General features: G+C 38.6%; 1 protein-coding gene across 1 annotated transcript; it reads left to right on the forward strand.

The window, feature by feature from the left end:
• Positions 1-65: 65 nt before the first annotated feature.
• impg2b (interphotoreceptor matrix proteoglycan 2b) lies at positions 66-23578 on the forward strand. The gene is made up of 16 exons (XM_089117219.1): positions 66-1174; positions 1616-3567; positions 3683-3844; positions 4678-4736; positions 4846-4866; positions 7382-7635; positions 8029-8087; positions 9655-9919; positions 10009-12329; positions 12943-13162; positions 14662-14872; positions 14953-15141; positions 17485-17686; positions 19594-19673; positions 22536-22592; positions 22695-23578. The coding sequence occupies exons 1-15, from the start codon at positions 136-138 to the stop codon at positions 22570-22572; spliced, it is 7071 nt and encodes a 2356-aa protein (XP_088973345.1). The 5' UTR covers positions 66-135; the 3' UTR covers positions 22573-22592; positions 22695-23578.
• Positions 23579-24728: the final 1150 nt, after the last annotated feature.

The raw sequence follows: 24728 nt of genomic DNA on the forward strand, positions 1-24728 counted from the left end.
CTCTGCCACTTGCCCACTTCCTCCTTCTCTTTGTTTCACTTTCCTCACACAGTCAGTATTCTGATTCCTGAAGCAGTGACAGATTCACAGGATGCCACATCAAAGACCATTGCAGACCAAATATTACTCACCACTATGGCTGCAGAGCTTCAAATGACGCTTGAGCCTGATCGTATCACAGCTTTTGAGGCTTCACCAAGGATAAGCACTAGTTCACCTTTAGAACTCACAAGTAAGACCACTGTGAAACCTGTTTCAGAAACTGAACTGCAAGTCAAAGTGGATGCTACCGAGGGTCCTGTCAAAACATTGGATGTTACCATTCAACATGAAGAGGTTGACATAGTCTCAGAGTCTAAATTAATGAACACTGATGGAACTCAAGAGGAGTCTACTTCAAGAAAATATGATTATGAGATTCCCACAACCTTTGAGGATTCACAAGAAATAAGCACTACTGTTCCTACAGTGGTCACCAGTGATTTTACTGAAGAGTTTTATTCAGAAACAGGGTTGGGAAACGATGTTACCGATAGTCCATTTCAGACAACGGGTGTCTCCTTTCAACATGAAAAGGTTGACCTAATCTCCGAGTCTAAATTATTGAACACTGAAAGAACTCCAGAGGAATCTACTTCAAGAAAATATGATCATGAGATTCCCACAACCTTTGAGGATTCACACAAAATAAGCACTACTATTCCTACAGTGGTCACCAGTGATTTTACCGAAGAGTTTTATTCAGAAACAGAGTTGGGAAACGATGTTACCGATAGTCCATTTAAGACAACGGTTGTCTCCTTTAAACTTGAAACGGTTGACGTAATCTCTGAGTCTAAATTAATGAACACTGATAGAACTCCAGAGGAGTCTACTACGAGACAGTATGATTATGAGATTCCCACGACTTTTGAGGATTCATTAGGAATAAGCACTACTATTCCTACAATAGTCACCTACATTGGTGACTCTACTGAGGTGCTTCATTCAGAAACAGAGTTAGGACAGGATGCTACCGATGGTCCGGTTAAGACCGCAGGTGTTACCATTCAATATGAAGTTGATGATGTCTCTGCGTCTACATTATTGACCACTGATAGAACTCCAGAAGATTCTACTTCAAAAAAATATGAGTATGATATTCCCACAAACTTTGACAATTCACCTGGGATAAGCACTACAATAATCACCAGTGAATTCACTGAAGAACTTCATTTAGAATCCGACCCGGAGGTGAGACTGGATGCTACTCTTGGTCCAATTAACACAGCAGTTATTACCATTCAACATGAAGAGGAGAACATTGTCTCTGAATCAACATTAATGACCACTGATGTACCTCCAGAATATTCTACTTCCGGAAAATATGAGTATGTTATTCCCACATCCTTTGATGACATACTAGGGACAAGCACTAGTTCACCTACTGAACTCAGAAAGGAGACCACTGTAAAACAGGTTACGACAGCGGATGTTACCATTCCACATAAAGACGTTGACATTGTCTCAGAGTCTACAATGATGATCACTGAAATAAATCCAGAAGAATATGATAATGATATCCCCACACCTTTTGAGGACTCACTGGGGATAACTACCAATACTCCTACAGGAGTTGCCGGTGAATCTACTGAAGAGCTTATTTCAGTAACTAAACTGGACATTGGGCAGGGTGCTACTGAAGGTCCTGTTAAAACAGTAGATGCTACAATTCAAAATGTAGAAGTTGACGTTGTGTCAGAGGTTACATTGATACCCCCTGGTAGAACTTCGGGTGGTTTCGCCTCTGAAAAGTATGAGACAGATCTCCCTACAACCCTTGAGGACTCACCAGGAATAAGTACTAATACCCCTTCAGTAGTCACTAGAGAATACATTGAAAATTTTATTTCAGAAACTGAACTAGATGTTGGAAAAGGTGTTACTGAAAGTCCTGTTAAATCAGCACTTGTTACCATTCAGTATATAAATGTTGATGTTATCTCGGAAGCTACAGGGATGTCCACTGATAGACCTCCGGTAGGTTCTCCTACAGAAATATCTCCTGTTCAAAATGTCTTGACAGAGGAACCAAAGCAGACAACTCCTACAGGACTGCTAGAGATCCCCCCCACAAATGAGTTGCCAAAAGCTTTGACGGATAAGGATGTTGTCAAAATCACATATGTGACCACTGTGCCAGAAATGATCTCACCCACTACACCTGCATATACATCAACTGAGGTTGCTAGCAATTATACAGTGGAAAACCTACTTGAAGAAACCTATGTTGTATCAACAGAAGACACACTTGAAGACACTGCAATTGTAACATTACTTGATAAAGATGAAGAAGAGACACCCTACGCTAAAGAGGGCAAACCTACACCAGAGATGACAACAGTTGGAAAACTTCCTGATATCGTGACAGAGAGTACTCATGAAGTGTCAAAGGAAACTTATGAGCCTACAGAGGTCACTCCTGATTCTGAAGATAATGATTTGGGTAAGGTCGAGGACATTATAACTGAGACCCCAGAAGTTACGGTTGGAGATATAGCCAAAGTGACAGAGGAAACTACAGAAGCTTCTGATGTGTTTACTAAGAGAGATACACTTGTGGATGAGGACACAACTGCCATTATGAAATCTGGTGAGATGATGACAGAGGCAATAGATGTTACTGGGGTTGAATTTAAAGACATTGGAACAGACAAAGTGACAGTTCTTGAAAACTCACTTCAAGATTTTGAGGGAGGAAAAAGTGATGCTGCTGCTGAATTAGGGGATGTAACTGAAGGTGCCATCTTTAAGGAATCATTTGAGGAAAGTACTGAAAGGTTTACGGTTAAAGAGAAGCCCACAGAAACGTCTACTAAGTTCACAAGTATGGCCACAACTGAAATAACACCTGAGGCTACGCTTGATACTTCTTCTGAGATTGTTACCCCTGAAACTGACATTGTAGCATTTGTAACCAAAGGCATGGAATATAAGGTAGAAGAAACACCTAAAACGGTTGATGGTGGTGGGGAAACACTTTTCAAAGTTTTTGAAGACCTTACTGTTACTGAGATGGGAAAAGATACGCTGACTACTGCCATAAATGAGGAAGTACATGAAGTTACAGATCCATCAAAAATTCGAGAGGACACACAAACAGTTGTGGTGGAAATCTTACATGAAGTCACAGAAGATGTAAATGAGACACCTGAAGTTGCAAGAGAGACACCTAAGGTTGTTACAGAAGCTGATGTTATAGCAGAGACCACTCATATCACATCTCAAGCACCTGAAGTTATGGTGAAGACAAATGAAGCCATGTCAGAGACACCAGAAGTTACAGCTCAGACACCTTTGTCGATATCTGAACTGTCAGAGGTGCCTGAGATTGTACCTGAAACACCTGACATTCATTTTGTCCAACTGCAACCTGCAGATGATGACACCCCAACTCCTATCTTGAAAGTGGAAGATATCACTGTTGTACTGAATGACTTGACAACTACTATTCAAAAGACTTTCTCCTCCACATTACAAACCTTGCCACAGGACATTTCCAATGATATTTTAGACGAAAACAACATGGTGAGCACATTCAATTTATAATTGTAACTATTATTTAACTTGAGACTTTGTACATAGCTTGTTTAACTAAGTAATTGTGAGTTACCCTTAAACTTTTCTTTGAACAAAAATATAGATTGGAAATGAAATAGATGACGTTGTGGTCCGACCCAAACGTCCTATCGGAGACCATATTGTGGAGCTGAGTATTAAGCTAAGAGGTAAAAGCTATGATGATGCTCTGAGAGATCCATCAAGTTACACCTATCAAAATCTATCGGAGATGTTCATTGATAAGGTGAGTTTCATATAGACAGTGACAAGTATGTGGGGAATGAAGCATTTAAAGAGGTCATGAACTGCTTTGTTTTATTTTTTTATGTTTCCTGGGGTGTACTTATAAATGTTAGTATGATTTTTACATCACAAAATCATCATAATTTTTCAAAGGCATTTTTCCTACCCTAATTTTAGCCCTCTGATTGTAACACTCTGTTTGGAGGGGCGTGTCTGCTGTGATTGGCTAACGTCTTTGCAAATGAAATAGCTAGTATTACATGTGGAACTGTCTCGAAAACCTTTAGCATGAGGTTAACAAATCATGAAATGTGTTGATTATAGCATTATATTTTGATGTATAGTATTATATTTAGATGGTGGCATAAAAGGTTGCAGTGATTAGCATTGTAGCATAGCACAGACATGTGGAGTGCATGATGGCAGTGAGCTCGTCATTGCGACTCAATTTCTGCACACTAACGAATTATTTCATCATAATTAACAGTGCAAACATAATGTAAATAACAGATTTGTTGATTATAACCAAAGACTATAAAACAGACTTTGTTATAACGGGAGTTTTGACTCACTTATAAACTCGTGCAGTTTATCAGCGATTGCAAAGGATCCCTTTCTATATATAATTAAATAAGTTTAAATAACAGATTATTTTCATCCTACTGGGCTTGGTTACAGTAAAAGCTCTTTGATAAGAAAGTTCTTATGAAAAGCTATGCAAATGATTTCTCATTTCATGACACCTTTAAATTATTAAAATCTATAATCTCATGTTCATGAGGGTTTATATATACAGTGTTGTATAGTTATAGATTTTCCTTTCTTTTGTTGAAGATTGAAGAGGTTTTTGAAAAGCTCCCAGGGTTCAAGAAAATATTTGTCCTTGAATTCAGGTATGGTTTTTTTAATGATTTAACTATGCATACAGATAAATACATAAAAAAGTAATATATATATTCATTTCTTTATATTATTTCTTTTTTTCTCACTAAAAAATCCCAGGCCACAGAAGGACATTGAAGGGTAAGTATTCCAACTTGTATTTGGCTCTGAAGCTATGTGCATTGATTTTATAAGTCACAGTTAATCACATATCAAAATTAAGAAAACAGATATTAATATTATTTGGGCTATCGCTACTCTGTGCAATGTTTTACTCGGACCTGATAAATCCATCTCTCCACCTTGCCATATCACACAGCTGCGTGACCTATATCTCCTTCAAAACATCTAATGAGAAATTCATGTGCCTGAATTTTCCACCCACCAAATGTAGTGTTTTATTAAAGCATTGCTCTGAAATCGTTCACACTGTTTTCTTGATTAGGTCATGTGCTTGCAGCCTCATAAACCTTGCGAAATCAATCGATTGAAAAGATGGTCATACTCATTTAGGTGTGATGCATCTTATGCGCATGTGCCAGTGGGGTATTTTATCTGGCCAATCGCCACCTTAAGTGGGATAAGTCTCTGTGCTAAATGCATGTCCAGCTGGCAAGCATGATGCGATTAAATGCTAAATGTCCTCTGCTCTCAAATGTCATGATGGCAAGGTTTCCATGTGGTTTATCAGTGAGGCCTTGGTTAAACCAGCGAAGTCTCATCCCAAGACGTCATATAACTGACGTTTGACCATACGTCAATATCTGCCTTTTTAGGGCCCCCTTAAACGTCGGTAGATGAGGTTATGGGATCCTAACTCAACCCCAGACCTAAACCTAACCCTAAACCTACCCCGTCACCTAAATGACGTTAATGGTAAAGCGTCAGTTGTATGACGGCCCGGGATCACCATCTACTGACGTTTAAGGGGGCCCTAAAAAGGCGGATATTTACGTATGGTCAAAAGACGTCCCAAGACGTCAGTTATATGACGACTTGGGATGAGACTGTGTTGGTTAAACACCACAATGGATTACTGCATATTGTGAGCTCCATGAGGCCACCTGAGAACAGAGATGTTCTCACTTAATGCCACATGAAGCTAATTAGCATTTCTGGAAATGAATCCTGGTTGAAATTGTTATGGGAGAGAAAATTAATCTGGTTGTAAACTCTTCAGGTTTCTAAGCCTTGTAGAAACATGTATGTGGGGGAAAAAAAATCTAGGTCATTCGTTTTTTTATTTCCCCTTGTAACAAACAGCTGGCTGCTGAATATTCTAGGGCATATTTGGTTGCTAGCTTTTTTAACGAGGGCCTTTCGCACCGAAAGAACCTTTTCATAGTTCCTAGAACTATTGGCATAAGTACTTGGATCTTGGAGTGTTCGCACCGCAGGAACTAGGAATGATTTTAGTTCTAGGAGCTCTTTTTGGAGGAACTAATTTAGCTCCTACTTCAGAGTAGGGTCTAAACCTGCACTATAGGGACTATCCATGACATTAGTATATGCTTGTTGGCCGAACGCACGCGAAACACCCGCACCCGCCATTTTTAAAAAGGCTGTTTAAACACAAATTATACCCTATATATTTACTAAAGAAATTAACTCTACTAACATGCAAACTTAACTAGCAACACTGGACATAAACCACATGGCATACGCTAATAACTTTTCATTACTCTATGTATAACAGTTCTAATACTATCTAATAACTTGTGAGACAGATCCCACAAAAATTGCATCGTCTTGTTGGTCACGGTAACCCCACCCCCAGCCGCTGACATAAGTGGTTCTTACTTCTACACCAGCAAAGATTTGGTGCTACTTAAGAACCACTTTTACTGGTTCAGAGCTGGTAATTTGGTGGTTGAAAAACAAAGTTCCGATTTGAAACTAGGCTCTGGCTCCGAACCAGCACCAGCGCTGCCTTGGTGGAAAGGGGGTAAATGATGTCAAAATTAAGGGCCGTCGTGCCGCCAAAATAAAAGTCACAAAACAAGCACGGCTTACGTCACTTCAGAGTTCCTACCTGCAACCAGGAAACCGTTCCTTCATTATCGGGGAACCACACTGGTGGCTAGTTCCTAGAACTAAGTTCCTAGAACTACCCTGTGTGTGAAAGCCCTTATAGACTGGAGTTTTATTTTAGCCATTCTGCTACAAAACAGAAAGCCTGAAGTGTCTCCTAGCCTGTCCATACTGGTTAAATTGGTCTGTTTTAAATATATTTTATGCACTTTTCAGCGGGTCAGACAGAAAGACTAGCAGGCTGATAAGCTAAACCAGGCTAGGAGACTGACTTAACACCAGCTTGGTAGTGCTGCCATAAGAACTAGTCCATTTTAAACCAGCTAAAAACAGCAGCCCATCTTACGGTTACCTGTAAGCTATTATTTTACAACTGATGTACAACTGGTTAAATATAACATTCAAATATGACGAAACATCATTGAACAGATAGGAAGGTCCACCATGACGAACTCCAACTCCTTTTCTACAGTAGATTAAGCTGGTATTTTATTTCTAAATTTTGCAGTCATTTTAGGCATTACAGCTCGAGTCTTGGGGCCAGTTTATACTTAGTAAAGCCTTTGACGAAGCATTATGTTGTTTTTTGACCGCAAAGAGTCACTGTTTTCTTTTCATTCCTCAGAGGCCTAGCAGTTGTGGTGCACTACGCTGTGGTTCTTGAGGGCGATGGTGCGGGAATAAGTAATGAGACCATGGATTACATAAACTTGCATTTCAACATGGTTGAGAACCCCTTCACAGATCCCGATGAGCTTCCCACTGTGGTCTACACAATCACAGACTTACGAAACTACATCAGCGAAGCCCTCCACAAGGAGAATTTCATCAGAAACACCACTCTGGATGTGGACCCTGATTCTTTGCAACTGGAAAACGGTAAGACTTATCTAAGAAATTGAGGCACATTGTGGTTTAGGGAACCCAAGACCATCAGGGTGTTGAACAGAATGCTTCTTACTGATGTTTCTTATAAACATTCAGGTTCAAGTTTGTGTTCTGTCTCAGTGGTAAATTGCCAATTGTAGCTGAATGAACCCAAAATGCAGTATGTTGACAATGGTGGGATATCTACTTACATTGCTTGGCTGTATGCGGTTTTACTGTAACAGAAGCAAGAAACCCTCTTGGTTCTTATCTCTGGTTTTGGCAGACTAATCTTGCAGCCCTCAGAGCCAATCTCTCTTGAAGGGACGCCAGTATGGGTATGAACTGTGCTTGAGCAGTTTAAAGTATAATTTGATATGATTCGTCTCTGTTTTGGCTTCACAGTGGAGACATTGCTGCCTTCCAAACCAACCAGCAGACCGCTTGACTCCAATGACATGATGGTGAGTCAATGGTCATTGGCAGGACCACCCAGTAAACTGGTAACCATGACTGTCCACTCCAGAATCCTTATTCAGAGCAGCAGTTTAGGAATTAGTGTTTTTTGTCTTCACCTCATTGCAATGCAATCACTTTCAAGTGTGAATCCTTCCAAAGCTGTTAAATGAAAAATGAGTCACACTAATAGCAATCACGTGTAGGTTTTTGTTGTTACATGATAAGAACAATTACCTCGCACATAAATTCGTTTTTCATAGCATGTCATTAAAACAGATTATAGCACAGCTATGGGATAATACAGCAGGTCTGTAAAACTATTCAAGTCAATTTTCCAGCTCAAGTATTCTCTAGACACAAGTAAGCATGCTATTTTATGAAAATTGTTTAGCTCAGGCACTATGAAATATTGAAAAGAATCTGTTTTTAATCTCACTGTGACATATATTTATTGCAGAGGCCGAGGAGTCTGTAGTTTAATTAGAAAGACACATTGGATACCAAACATGGCAATAATATTAGAATTTACTCTCGCGTTTTCCTCTTACATTTGACAAAACTGGCACTTTTTTCAATACCCTTATTAAGTAGATTTACTGTCTTGTTTTGGCTGGAGCTTTTTGTCCATGTCTGGTTTTGAAAATGTGTTCTTTCTCTCTCTCTCTCAGGTTATATTACGCTTGCATCAAAAGATGCATTATAGTTACTAAAAGTCACTGTAAGAAGTTGATGCCTTATCTGATCTATCCTGTTTAAGATGGATATTAGTTTGTGTGGTCAGCTGCTAAGGCAAATTAGAAATCTAACTGCTATGGTGCTCAACTAGTTCTATAGGATGTTTTGTAGACAGTCAAGCCATTTGTCTTATATTAAATTATCAATGGACCTAATTCAAGAAATGCGAGTAGAACTAATTTCTGTGTAAATTGGTCATGAAACCAATCTTATGTAAATTGTTGCATTGAATTGAATGTGACAGCTTACGTAAGAATGGTTTTACGAATGATTTACACAGAAATTCGTTCTGCTCGTGTTTCATGAATGAGGCCAATGTGTGCAACTGACGGTGATCTAGTACCAGTAGCACCTCACTCGTTACATGCATTAAAATAAAATGGTGTGAATAGCTCATGCATGTATATACTACCAGTCATCATGTATACAACATGACATATTCTAAATCTGCATGGAGGTTAAATATTAATTTCTGGTTTATGGAACAGCTAAAACTGGTTTCTGGTCAAATATCCTCTGGTGTGAATATCATGTGCATGTGTGATTTAACTGTGTCTATGCAATTTTTTCCACTGACATTTCTCTGGAAAAAATGTTTTTCTAGTGTAATTCAGTGAGAAGTTTAAGGAAAATGTGTTTCACTTTCACCATAAGTGTACTTTTCTCACTCTGTCTACCTTTTTTATGGTCAAATGGTGACACAATTTTGATATAACATAAATACATTCAGTGGACGTACAGTAGGCCTCAGTATGGAAAGTTAAAATGGCTTTTGGCTTATCTTTAAGTCTTAAATATAATTCAACAGTAACTAACTAACTTATCGTTAAATCCTAGGATAATGTTCTTGCCTCTGAGAAACCACCAGATGTTCCTGGGCAGGAATTATCCAACAATGACATCTTCATCGGAAACAATGACTTCCTTAACCCTGTTCACACTTTTGATACCTGGATGGATGGACAAAATAAGGACACAAATGCAAATGATGTGATCATCTTTGAAGAAAGTACCACTCTATCTCCCGCAGAAGTGTCTTTGAAGAATTTGGACATTGAGATTATGACCTCTAAATCTGAGACCTCAAGCAGTGCACCTGCTCCTGCTGCGGGGTGTAAGTCCTATCTCTTGTCAATTATGTGTTACCATTAAAGGCAGTAACATGGTTCTAAAAATGTTGTGTTCTTGTTTCAGACGATGGTATTCTTGAAGAAGAGGGATTCTTACAGACTGCAACTACAGTGAGTCCTAACACAGGCACGACAACTGGAGTTGTATTACTTACAGAGTCACCTCCCAAAATAGAAGAGACACCAGTTTCTCCTGTAGAACCTCCTGATGTTGAGGTGACTTCTCAGAGTGATTTTATAGACCTGGGCTCGGGCTCAGGTTTCTCTGGGGATCACCTAGGTCCTGACATCTGGCCTTGGGTATCAGGAACACCACAAGTCTTGACGGATGATGAGGATAATGAAGACGACGAGGATGAGGTACACCAACCTCAGGAAACTCATGAATCTTTAGAGGAACAGCTTAAACCTCCTCACCAAGATTTTCCACCTGATGAGACATTCTTGGACAGGGTTCTTGTGACACAAGACATTCGTACCCATCCTCACTATACAACAACTGACCAAGCCCCAGTTTTTTTGACTATGGAGACTTTGACTGTCGAGCTTTCTTTGCAGACCCAAGTAGCCCCTGAACAATATGACTATTTTCCAGATGAATCTACCACCGTGGGCACACTTGTGACCAATCCACCCTTGCAACATGTCTACACTTCAGCAGAAGCTCAAGATGTAGATGCATCACAAAGTCCTGATACAGTCAGTTCACCTACTGATAGAGACTATACAGAACTACTTGTTACGCCCACTGTAATCCCACCAAGCACGGCAGTAGCTACGAATAAGTATACTACTTCAACAGACAACAAACAGAGTCAGGAAACTGTGGGTGCATCAGTTGCAACAAAGTCAAGTGAAATCCCTCAAACCACGCAGTTACCTGTAATCCTAGACACTGATACAGTTTCTGAGGAAGGTTCTACCACTTATTCAGAAGCTGTTGAGCCTGTAACCAAGGGGATCACAGAGTTACCTGTACTCATATGGACAGAGGTGGAAGGATTAGATGAAGAAGTCAAGATTCTAGATGAGAATATGGAAATCATCGGGCTTGTGCCTACCGAAAACCCAGTGACTAAACTCTCGGAAGAGGATTTATTTGGGGATGAGATCTTGGTTGCAACAACAGCCCCAACAACAATAGCCACTGATGGACCAAGTTTAGATCATTCAGTTTCCCTGTCTCCTGAAAAGGACTCTCCATTTACTCGGATATCGCATTCATCAATAGACGAGGATGAACCTGTACCAGAATCAACCACAGAACCTCTACCTACCCAGTCAACCACGCATTCATTTCTGCAAGAGACGACTTCAGAGACTCCAACTTATGCGTTGCACACTTATATTGCAACTACTGCAGAGGAGCCTGTTTCATCAGAGAATGTTGACGATGGGAGTTCAACTACAATATTGAATTCATCCACAATGTCTCTCATTCCAGATGTTTCAGAACATATGGAGACTGTTAGTTCCACCATGGTACCATCATTACATAAACCAACGTTCAGACCTACCGACAAGATAGTAAATCCTGGAGAAACTTCAGACAACTCCGAACAAGAACACACTGTAGGGTCAAGATCTGACATCACAGGCTTCACCCTACCTACCGAACTATCAATCCAAAGTTTAGATCATTCAGTTTCCCTGTCTCCTGAAAAGGACTCTCCGTTCACTCGGATATCCCATTCATCAATAGATGAGGATGAACATGTGCCAGGATTAACCACAGAACCACTACCTACCCAATCAACCACGCATTCATTTCTGCAAGAGACGACTTCAGAGACTCCAACTTATGCGGCGCACACTTATATTGCAACTATTTCAGAGGAGCCCGCTTCATCAGAGAATGTTGACGATGAGAATTCAACTACAATATTTAATTCATCCACAATGTCTCTCATTCCAGATGTTTCAGAACATATGGAGACTGTTAGTTCCACCATGGTACCATCATTACATAAACCAACGTTCAGACCTACCGACAAGATAGTTAATCCTGGAGAAACTTCAGACAACTCCGAACAAGAACACACTGTAGGGTCAAGATCTGACATCACAGGCTTCACCCTACCTAACGAACTAGTGAACTCTGACAGTACTACTATGAAAGTTCCTCCTCCAGTTAACCCCAATATAACAGAATTTGAAGTTTCGTTCGACATCTTCCCGTTTGATGGACCAAGCCATGGCGAAGATGATGGTAGTGGGTTCGCTCGTGAGACTGACTTGGCTAGTATTGCCTTGCCAGCCAGTCCTGGAAGGGCATTAATAGTGTTTTTCAGCCTCAGGGTCACCAACATGATGTTTTCAGAAGATCTGTTCAACAAGAGCTCTACTGAGTACAAGGCTCTTGAGCAGCAGTTTCAGGAGCTGGTAAGATATATTTGTCACATTAATTCTGTGGTTCTATGTTTGGTGTTTAGAAGTAGCCATAGCGACTTAGCTAGGAATTAAAAGTTATTTAGGCTTGCTCTACTTTATGGAAAGCACAGAGTCAGTAAGAAGGCGAGTCGTTATTGGCAACTGTTCTTAAACATGTTCCTAGGCAGTAATGACCTTAAGGAACCCCAAGGGATGTTAGATGGAATGTTTGGGACTGATAGCCTCAGTAACCATTTCACTTTGTCATACAATGGAAGTGAATGGTGGAACATGACAAATCTCATTGTATCATCAGTGATGACAAAATTACTATTTACTATTTCAAAAAGCACATTCTAAACTTACACCCAGGACTACGCCAGTTTAGATTTGTTGATGTTTGTTGTAGAACATCAGGAGTTTGTTAGGGGCTTTGCATACTATCCGTTAACTCAATTAACATGGTTGTCTTCATGAACTCTAACTAATGAGATAATTGATGGAATTAGAACCTTCCGTCACCTTCTTGACTTCCATTAGCGTAACTAGGCGTGTGACTCTGCCATGTATTGCTGCTCTCTGGAATACTCTTTTAATTCTTCTTTTCAATGTCTGTCTTTTCTAGCTCGTGCCATATCTACAATCCAACCTCAGCAATTTCCAAAATTTAGAGATCTTAAACTTCAGGAATGGCAGCATTGTGGTAAACAGCAGGATGAAGTTTGGCAAGCCAGTTCCCAATGGAGTGACAACAGCAGTGTACTTGATCTTGGAGGACTTCTGTAATACCGCATACCAAACCATGAATCTAGCAATAGACAAGTATTCATTGGATGTTGAATCAGGTACTTCAAAGGACATACATATACACAAACACAACACAGAAAACTAATTTAACTAATGACATCTGCAAATTATTGCCATTGCCCAAGGCCAAAAATATTCACTAAATATTATTAGATTTTTTTAAAGGATATATCCCTGCCAAAAAAGTATTTTCTGCCAATTTGAAGTCATTTTTAAAACCCAAAATTACTAGAACCAGTCATCATGACTGGGATTTTGTACTATTAGATATAGATCACAGTTTGTGCAGCACTTACTGTATGTATAGTTTGTCTAAGACTATGAGTAACAATAGTTTTGTTTTGCCAGCAAGTTTTGATAGCTGTGCATTTTACAGATATACCTTGGTATTTTACAGATAAACCGCAAAGTTGAGCAGGTTTCTTCTATAGGGGTTAGGTTTATTCCAATCTGGCTTTGGAAAACATTAGGCCTTGTTAGCATGAGTGATAGGTGGATTGATTCTGTACTGCAGACAGATTAGAGCTGATTTGTTCTAGTAAGATGTTCAGCTCTTAACTCACCAGACAAGTGAGTCATATTTGTTTGTGTCCCTGTGTGGGGGCAAGTAAATTCTGTCTGAGCTCCTTTGTCAACACACAGCATCTCTAAAGGCCAAATGCTGAAGCCTTCGAATCAGAAAATTAGCTTTGTTTTGACACCACACTTATACATTCCAGTTGCTTATAAAGGAATAGTCACATTTCCCAACTGACATCTATACTTGAAAACATCATTGTATGTATTCCACCTTGACTCTAGATCCAATAAATAGATGACATGTTCATGTTTTTGCTTAGATATTTTTTTGCATTTATTTAAAAATACATAAATCGATTCATACAAACATTGACTTGAATACACGTATTCTATGATGAGCATGTTTGGAATTGGAACAATCTTTTATTAAATATTGTTTAAACACAAAAAAAAACTGTACAGTAATATTTTACAGCTTATTAATATTTAAACAACTTTCAAGGTTTAAAATGTCATGTGGTGCGACTCTGAAAACCTAATTATATTTTTATTAATAATTCATGATATTTGTAAAAAATGTATATATATATATATATATATATATATATATATATATATATATATATATATAATATGGACAAAATTTACAAATTTGATTTTTGCAAATAATAATAAAATATGAATACAGTTGCATGTATTTAAATTTTTAAGAAAATATTTAGTTGCTTTTTTACTTGATGTCTTAAAAATCCGCTTTTTTTAACACAAACCAGTGTTGTTTTATTATTATTATTAATATATTATTATACAGGGAAACATTTCTAATTTCTACATTTCATTTCAGCTTGATTATCAAATACTAAAAGTTTTTTTTCATCGTTTTAGTCCAAGCTTTTTGTTTTCTTTAACAATGTTGCAAACACTCTCTATGTAAATCCTATTTACATCATTTCAAATTCATCACCATTATTGGTGTGAGCGTTTATGTATGTACAACTTGTGTTTTTCTTTCCGCTAGGTGATCAGGCTGATGCGTGTAAATTCCAAGCGTGTAATGAGTTCTCCCAGTGTTTAGTCAACCGCTGGTCAGGCGAGGCGGAGTGTGTTTGCAATGCTGGCTATTTTAGCGTGGACGGGCTGCCATGTCAGAGTATCTGTGACATACAGGAAGACTTCTGCCAGAATGATGGGAAATGTGACATCATACCTGGCAAGGGAGCCATCTGCAGGTGTGTGCTGTAAAAACAACTCTTAAAGGAACAGTACGGCCAAAAATTGAATTCGCCAACCCTCATGTCACTTGTTTTAGGTGTCGAGTCGGTGAAAACTGGTGGTATCGAGGCGAACACTGCGAGGAGTATGTGTCAGAACCACTGGTGGTTGGCATCGCCATTGCCTCGGTCGCAGGGTTCCTCCTCGTGGCGTCGGGCGTGATCTTATTCCTCGCCAGGACTCTGCGAGACCAGTATGACACGGATGATTCAGAAGACCCTTTACGGTACAAACTTTGCTTACAGCATAACAAACACATTCTTAATGCTCCAAATACATTATAAGCTCATATTTTTGGATGACATTTAGAGGCTTAACTTCAGAGCAAGCAGAACTCCTTAGTGGACTACAAGTGGATTAATAATACCAGTTCAATTAATTTAAATTACTATATGGCATGGTAAACTACATTTGAAGCATGACTCATTCTTTCAGTGCTGTACATTTTCTTATTAGTGTGGTCAATATAAACACTCTAAAATGTGTTTCTTTAGAGGCCCCCAAAAAGTGTGTATCCCAACATGTAAAAATATGACATTTGGTTTTCTCACCTGGTTAAAACAGGAGCCAAATAAACTGTGCTCTGGAATATACATATGGAGGGAAATATTTCATGCCACAAACATGCATATGTTGATTTTATGGCCTTGTTGTGCAAATAGGCCGGAACGCAGAATATGTTCTCTGTGGTGATTACAAAACAAATGCTCTTAGGCAAGGGATGTGCAGGTTGGATCAATTATATTTTTCGAACAAGTTGTTCCTCTCACAAGCTATGTCTTGAACACTTTAATTCCGATACATTGTTATGCTAATATGGTGATATGGAATTTTTTTTAATATCCATTGGCTAGTTAACATGCAATGCCCCCAAGAAATATTTTAGCACTTCCTCCCCGCTGTATTAGATAACTGTGACTGAATTTGATATGAAATATATATAAAACATGTAAATATTGTGACGAACTAGACCTGACTAAAAACATGCACTAAAAATGACCATGGGACCAGTCTTTTTAAAGCTGTAAAAATCACTCACACAACCATAATAAATCAACATGAGAGCCAAAACCACTAATAATAATAATAATAATAATAATAATCATGCTATCATCATCATTATGATGATTAGTATTATAAATAGTATACACTTGTTTATTTATTAGAACAATGAATTTATCTCTCTTTTGCATCTAGACTTTTTTCTGTAAACATAAACACTGCATACTTGCTTCACCAACACCAGGGCGAACAGGGAAACTTGGCAGACATAAGATGATGTAACGTCTTTGCAGAGGATTCAATCAGTGATCCTGATCAACAGGTTATAGAGGAATGAATGCCAGGACAGTAGAACATTGAGCCGCTCTCACTCAGGCTGAGATAATCCACTCACTTTTTCCGTGGCTCCACTATCTGACCTTTGGGCAGATATAAATAGGTGGGACGATCTCCTATACTTGTACAAGCCCACGGCAAGGGCATCTTCGGTTCCAGATACAAACCGTTGGATTTTTTTTGCACAATTTAGCCATTTTAGAAGCGATCTAATTCTCTCTTTTGGTCATTATCTTCAAAAATTCTTGTATCCACATATATTTTTTTTTATTCGTTTATTTATTAAAGGGTTAGTTCACCCAAAAATGAAAATTCTGTCAGTATTTACTTACCCTCATGTTGTTCCAACCCCGTAAGACCTTCGTTCATCTTCGGAACACAAATTAAGATATTTAAGATATTAAGATCACTCCTGTATACTAGTCCATAGGCTTCTTGAGGGAATGACAATTGCGGTCCTCGAAAAGTCATTAAAGACATCGTTAAAATAGTCCAAGTGACTACAGTGGCTCACTCTTAAGTTTATCAAACGACGAGAACACTTTTGTGCGCAAAAAAACAACAAAAATAACGACTTTATTTCAACTATTCGTTTATTTCTCCCTCTGCCTCGAGTCAGGTTACTAGTTTAATAGCGTAAGCTTCTGTTATTGTACGTCACACGCATCACACACGACCAGCGTCGGCCAATAGTGAGCCTACGTGTGACGTAGCTTTACGCTATCACACTACGTTAACTGACTACAGGCCCATGGAGAAGGAAGTGAATAGTTGAAAAAGTCGTTATTTTTGTTTATTTTTGCGCACAAAAAGTATTCTTGTTGTTTGATAAAGTTAAAAATTGAGCCCCTGTAGTCACTTGGACTATTTTAACGATGTCTTTAATGACTTCTCGAGGACAGCAAGAGTCATTCCCTCAAGAAGCCTATGGACTTGTATGCAGGAGCGATCTTAATATATTAAATATCTTAATTTGTGTTTCGAAGATGAACGAAGGTCTTACGGGGTTGGAACAACATGAGGGTGAGTAAATACAGAATTTTCATTTTTGGGTGAACTAACCCTTTAATATCATTTATTGACATATAGTAGAGAGATGATATACAGGAAGTGAAACATGTTTTGCATTCGATTCGAACCTGTGTTTCCCAAATTAGCACCAAGACTCTTTTTTTTTCTGATGCATTGATGAGGTCCATATTCTGACTTTTGTTTCCTGACATTTCCACAGATTTGCAGAGAACGTGCCATCTCTAGAAAGAGCTACTAAGTACAATCCCATGTTTGAAAGCGAAGCAACTACGGGCTATAGTCGGTACTACCGCCGTTACCCAGATACCCCTGCGTACAGCACCGGCAGCGCTGAGATCTCCACGGACTTCAGCAGTGAGGAAATACGACACATTTATGAAAACACTGAACTTACGAAAGAGGTAATGCATAATGCAAATAATGAATTTGTGTGTATGTTAATAATAGACCCTAAAAGACGACACATTTCATTTGACAATGTTTTGTGGGATGGATGTGTAGCTCTCATCTGATCGTTCAGTTGACGAATAATTAAAAACGAATCTTTCCGACATAAGTCAATTTTCGAAAGTCATACGCATCGCAGCCTAAACATAACCATCAATGGGGTGTACGTAAATCGTACTTGTACACTTGTAAATGAGATTGTACAAATTAACATACAATTATTAAAATAAAATGGTTACAAATTACCATTAGAGTCTGTTGATAAATACACTATTAAGCAGGCGCTCATGGTATGCACTGTGTACACAGCTGTACAGCTGTGTGTGTTTATACAAGTGGTCTGCACAATTACTTCAAGTTTTACATGTTTGCACTGAATATTCCTCAAAAACATTCCTAAAAACACTCCATGTCCTTCAACTAAAGCTCTGTTCCTGTAGCAATGAAACTGTCAGTCTGCGTGACTGATATATTCACAATGGAGAATGTCTTGGCAGCATTGAACAATGGAGAACGGTCAAGCATGTCTTCTTTGGAAAACAATACTTGATGGGTAGATAAATCATATTTCTTATGTAACAGTCAGAACCGAAGGCATTAAACCGTTTTAGAGGGAAAATGTATTTTATTCACCAACACCTGCAGTTGAGTTTAACCATAAAACATTTAGTGGAGCGTTAATGGGTGCACGACTTTGACTTGTTTTTTTTAATTATCGTTATATAGTAATAGTTATGTAAGTAAATACAAAAATAATGTAAAATATAACAATATTTGTATGATGGAGTTTCATATTTTAGGATTGAAACTCTAAAAAATGAAGGGAAGGGTGGAAGTACAGCTCACATGATGCGTTACATTGAGTCATCTGGTTGCTGATTGTTCAGTTGACGAATAATTAAAAATACATTTTTTCGGAATAAAAAGTGAACAAAAATACATGTGAAACACAGCAATGCTGAAAAGGTTTCTCAAAACTAAGCTAAGAAGTTGAATTTATTAGAAAACATGTCTATTTTACACAGTGTTGATTTCATATGAATTTGTACAAACATTTTTAAAATTGAATGTCTGGAAAAAATATGAAATGGGTTGGTTATACAACTCACATGCGTTATATTAAGTTGACAAATAATTAAAAATAGATCTTTCCGACATAAAAGTTCAATAAAAAGTCAAAGCTAATAAAAGTAAGCTAATAAAAGTGCAATGAATTGATTATGAATTGAACTGATGAGAAAATCAAACTGTTAACTAATGAATTTGTATTCAGTAGTTATTTGTAACAATGTAACAATAGCTTTATGATTGGGATTCATATTTTAAGATTGTAAGTATGGAACACGAGTAAATAATTCAAATGTTCTGATATTTGCCAAAATACATTTGGAATGCTTTTAAAAGATGTGATGTCCAACCCGATCTCACGACCAAGTCGTTCGAATTCGACGAATGATTAAAAAGTGGCTAATTCGTAACAATTCATACGACCTCACTCGTACGAATTAATACGATTTTGCTAAATCGTACATATTTTACGAATTGGCCAATTCGTATGAATTCGTACGAATGACCTACCCCTTACCCCGCCCCTAAACCTAACCATCACGTGGGTTTAGACAAATCGTACGAATTAGTACGAGTGAGGTCGTACAAATTAGTACGAATTAGCCACTTTTTAATCATGCGTCGAATTCGTACGAATTGGTCGTGAGATAGTGTTGGTGATGTCACCTTTGCTCTTGGTTTAAAGTGGTCTAGACGTCTAAGTAAAAGGACTGGCGCGGAGAGGTCAGCTCATGTTGTTACATAACCGTCTATCTTCTTTTCCCTCTCTTTCACCTTCCCGCTCTCATGACAGGAAATCCAGGACCGTATTCGAATTATCGAGCTGTATGCCAAGGACCGCCAGTTTGCTAATTTTCTCCAACAGCATCAAGGGTAAGTGTTTGTTCAAACACAAACGCATGATAATAGACCCGATACACGTGCACCATCAGAATGTTCTGGTTTCCATATAACTTAAGCTCAACGGAAAGCATCTGTGAAATAATGCCGATGACCACAGAAAATAGTTTGGCTCGTCCTTCAGTTTGTATAAATGAGAAAAATATGCATTTACAGTCGCAGTGTATATGTATAGAGCAAGACATTTGCACAGAATTATACAATTTACATTTTCATTTACATTTCGGTATGGAAGAATTCCATTTTAACAACAATACGAGCTGCACATTTCTTCCTCGCATCCATTGTAAGTGCGTTTCTATGCACACAATTTTGTTTGTTTTCAAAACTGAGGAACAAGTCAGTATTACTTTGTGTGGTAATCGACTGCATATCACATATGCTGCGTTAACTTGTTTTGAACCCAGAACTTTTCTTTAACATGTACTTTTATGATCAGTCACTAGCCAAAAAACAGACTACAAAATTAGTAAATGCATCACTTACTGGAAGGCGAACTTCCCTTGTCCGTCAGTAAAGTATGACCTCAGCAGCTTATAAACATAAAGCAGTAAATTCTATAGAACAGAGGTTGGCAACCTTAGGCACGCCTGCCAGTGCTGGAGGGGGAACCACTGGCACACTAGCAAAAATAGATAGAGAGGTTAATATTATATGTAGATATATCAATATTAAAGTTGTGTAAAAAAAAAAGGGTAATGTGCTTCTGCATGCCTTTCTTATCCCGTTATATTGGAAGACAAACACAAGTGTGATGTAATGAAAACACTGCGCTTAAGCTGGAGGGAGCAGATTGGTCTGTTGTTATTGATACATTTTGCTTAAATAATTATTTTTTATAGACCAGGAATATTGGGTTCAGTAAATAGTTCAGTTATTTTTATTAAGAAAGGCATTTTGAAAAGTTAAATTCTCTATCTATCTATCTATCTATCTATCTATCTATCTATCTATCTATCTATCTATCTATCTATCTATCTATCTATCTATCTATCTATCTATCTATCTATCTATCTATCTATCTATCTATCTATCTATCTATCTATCCATCCATCCATCCATCCAAGCCCCCATCATCCATCCATCCACCCAAGAAACCCATCCATCCGTCCTAGAAACCCATCCATCCAAGCCCCCACCCACCCACCCATCCATCCATCCATCCAAGCCCCAACCCATCCATCCATCAACTCTAGAAACCCATCCATCCGTCCTAGAAACCCATCCATCCAAGCCCCCACCCACCCACCCATCCATCCATCCATCCAAGCCCCAACCCATCCATCCATCCACTCTAGAAACCCATCCGCCCATCCAAGCCCCCACCTATCCATCCATCTTCCATCCATCCTCCCTAGAAACCTAGAATCTATCCATCCATCCATCCACTCTAGAAACCCATCCACCCATCCAAGCCCCCACCTATCCATCCATCTTCCATCGAAACCTAGAATCTATCCATCCATCCATCCATCCATCTATCCTAGAAACCCATCCATCCATCCAAGCCCCCACCCATCCATCCATCCTAGAAACCCATCCACCCAAAGCCCCCATTTATCCATCCATCCATCATCCATCCATCCACCCTAGAAACCCATCCATCCATCCAAGCCCCCACCCACCCATCCGTCTATCCATCCAGGATGGTTTGAAAATTTCAGGTATGGGTTTTGGAACTAAACTCTAAAATGGCACATCATGCCCAAAAGATTGCCAACCCCTGCTGAAGAGAATTCTAAATTTTTATAAATACATACAATATCACATAATGCTGAAAAAGTGACAAAAAATGATTATCGACACAATCATATGATATTAAAAATGTATTAAGTGAGTTTTAAAGACTCAGAACTGGTGCCACTGCTCAGATCCAAAAGCAGTATTTAAAACTAAAAAAAAAAATTGTTTTCATGCCATTGAAAAGCAACGACTTGTTTCTTTTCTTTTGTCTGTATTCGAGACAGTCCATTTCTGAATATGAATTGAACTCTTTGTGCACTGGTACTTAATACAGTACGTCTTCAAAAGAGCTCAATGTTCTGAGCTGCAATGGCATGGCAAGGCAAATCCAGACAGCAGGCCCGTTCCGTGGGTGTTCTACCTGTGCCAGGTGCCGTATAGAGTTCCAGACAGGTGGAGTGTACCAGACTGAAAAATGAACACTGGGGTTGAGTAATGTTTAACTGTCATACCAGCTGCAAGCTCACTGTAGTTTGGAGCCACACACACTCAGGCTGTGTTCCAAAACCTAGTAAGCTTCCTACGTAGGAGGGGAGGTATTTTAGGTCTTTGTAGGCGACTTACCAACGCGAGGGCTATTCTATTTAAAAATTAGGCCTACTGAAAATTGTTGAAAAACTATATTTTACGTATTTGTGTGTGCTACGTATTTCTAAGCTAGTCGTCTGTGTGGTTCACTTGCGGAACATTCGAAAGGTTCCATTTGGAACTGCCTATTTGGAACTGTTCCATTTACTTACGTAGCCTAGTTAGTCAGTAGACAGCAAGGTAGCCTACTAGGTTTTGGAACAGAGTTTGATAAACCAGAATAACACGTGGAAACACAAGTATACACATATATAAATGTAAAATAGATGACATACACATGTCTGAAAGCAAACCATGAACATTCTTTGGTTCTTACACTCAACCCTGGCAGAAAATCTTCAGTTCGGAGTTCATTTCAAGCCGTCAGTCAAGACAATAATAGTTGACGTACTGATTGTTTCAGCGTCACATTAAAACAGACTGCTTTCCTCAAGCAGGAAAAACCATCACTCTGTATTGCTGTGTTAATTTTGGTACATTTTATGTTTTGTGTCTTCATTATAGGGCACTTGATGCCAGACGAGAGAGCTCTAGTAATTAGAGTTGCAGACTAAACCCAAGGTACAGTTCTTAAAATTCTTCTCTTTTTAAAATAAGATTTGACAGCCTTAAAAACCTTTTTGCCTTGACACTGCACCAATAGATATTGTATTTTCTCAACAGACACTTGCCTTTTTTCTTGAACGCAAGAAGATGTCCTCTTCTGCCATGGTGGACTTCGCAGGAAGATAGTTTGCGGGGAAAGTAAATGGACTAAAGATTTGATTTGAATCATTTATGGAGAAGTGAGCAACCGTCACCATGATGGATGGACAGATTGTGATCTAATGTAGAAAAGCGATGTATTTGTGATTATGTTTACTGTTTTTAACAATGGGCTGATTTATTGCTGCAATGTCAAGGCCATATTTATTAACACGTTAGTGACGCATACAGTATCATGTCATGTGACCACACCAGATAACACAACTATACGTCCAGGCATCATGTTTGTTCCTCTCTTTTGCGATGGAAAGCCTGTATGGTTTTTCATTTGTCAGTGCCTTTACTTTGATTCTTACTCGTCGTTTTTATTTGCAATGTGAGACGTAATTGTCTTGAAACACGGACTGACTGAAGAGAGAACGTTTCGCAATAGCTAAACTATTAAGTGTAGGCCTAGTTCCATATTTATATTTGCAACTTTAACATTTTACGTTTTTGGCCCTTGTGGTTAATTTTATTTGTGATTGTCCACACATAATTGAATTCAACTTTAGGAATGTGTTTTGTGTTTAGTTACTCTCCTGCAGTGGTAATTTTTTCTACTTTTGTAAAACACTTGCCACACACACACACACACACAAGTATATTAAATGCATGTTAACGTCCATTACCACAACAGATTTGTTCTATTCATGTATATTTTTAATTTGATTGATTTCCACTATGATTTTCATGGTTGGTCACAGCACAAGTTCTATTTTTCCGAATAAAGAATAGTGCACAATGATTTGATTTAAATGTAAATAAATTTTGTCCACGTTACATCAACGGTGTGCAAAATGGTTTAAAGGTTGGATTAGAGCTAATTTTATTTGCAGTGAACGTTCCAAGTTTTAATTGGCTTTCATTAAGCAGTTTTTTGTAGGCTTATTTTCAATTTCTCTTTTAGTTGCTTTGATTCTTTGTCAGATTAACCTCAACATTATGTTCAGGTCTTTAAGATAACATTTGCGTCTTTGGCCAGACGTGTTAGGCGTCTGCCAAAATCTTACTCAATGACACCTGAAGGAGGTGGCTATTAACCAGTCAGTCATTTAGCTGATGTTTTTCCCAGTGCGATAAGTCCAAAGTCTTAGTTTGAAGCAGTTAACCTTAGGCGGCACAACCGTGAATTGCATTTTTGAAAGATAATAGTGGTTGGCATGTAGACTACAACCATTATCTGAAGACACCATGGCACTATTGTTTTAACTGTCGGCTGTGGTAATTCTTGGCAGTATAGTTCCTGCCAAGTGGACAAGAATTTGCATTCACCTTTTCTACAAAACGACCTACACTGTGGGTGCTTTGCTCCAGGGCACAATGTCGATAGTTCATGGATCATCCCTTGCAGGGTTTGAACCTATAATGTTCCCAGATATTGTAGATAGTACAGCCTAATAAGCTTTTGTCTTAAGCAGGGGTGTCAACCTGGAGGGCCACAGTCCTGCAGAATTTAGTTACAGCTCCTAGAAAATAACGTGTAAAACAGACAGAGTTAGGCTAATGTACGTTTCTGTCAATACAATGTCAATTTAAGCTTGACATTGACTAGTCGCTGGTTATGGCCTATAGAGGGGCGCAACAGGGTCAAAAATCAAAATTATTTAAAAAAAAAAATCGTGTAATCAAAATCTATGTAAACTTTGTTAAATAGGAGTGCCATATGCGCTAATATGACCAGTCATTTATGCCGTCATCAACCTGTTGATAGTGGGCGAGCGCAGGTTAGACCTAAACAGCTCACGTTATTATCTGTGTTTAAACAAACTCATTTAAGCCTTGACAATATAAAAATTCAAGTGCAAGACGCGAAAAAGAACTTGCACACTGTAAGAAGATTTGCGTGCACGCTCATCTAAAGCACGCACACAGAAAGCCGAATCTCAGACAGCGCACAAATATTGAGTTCAAGTCTTGAAAAGTTGCCAACATGCCCGTCTTGGCGAGTAT

Source organism: Pimephales promelas, chromosome 2 (assembly GCF_988280905.1).
Source record: "Pimephales promelas chromosome 2, fPimPro1.hap1.1, whole genome shotgun sequence".
Taxonomy (NCBI): domain Eukaryota; kingdom Metazoa; phylum Chordata; class Actinopteri; order Cypriniformes; family Leuciscidae; genus Pimephales; species Pimephales promelas.

Excerpts from the sequence above, each read along its gene's own strand:
- impg2b (XM_089117219.1), top strand. The coding sequence starts at position 136 with ATGGCTGCAGAGCTTCAAATGACGCTTGAGCCTGATCGTATCACAGCT. Across the intron at positions 3,845-4,677 it reads CGGAGATGTTCATTGATAAG|ATTGAAGAGGTTTTTGAAAA; the intron begins GTGAGTTTCATA and ends CTTTTGTTGAAG. Across the intron at positions 7,636-8,028 it reads TTCTTTGCAACTGGAAAACG|TGGAGACATTGCTGCCTTCC; the intron begins GTAAGACTTATC and ends TTGGCTTCACAG.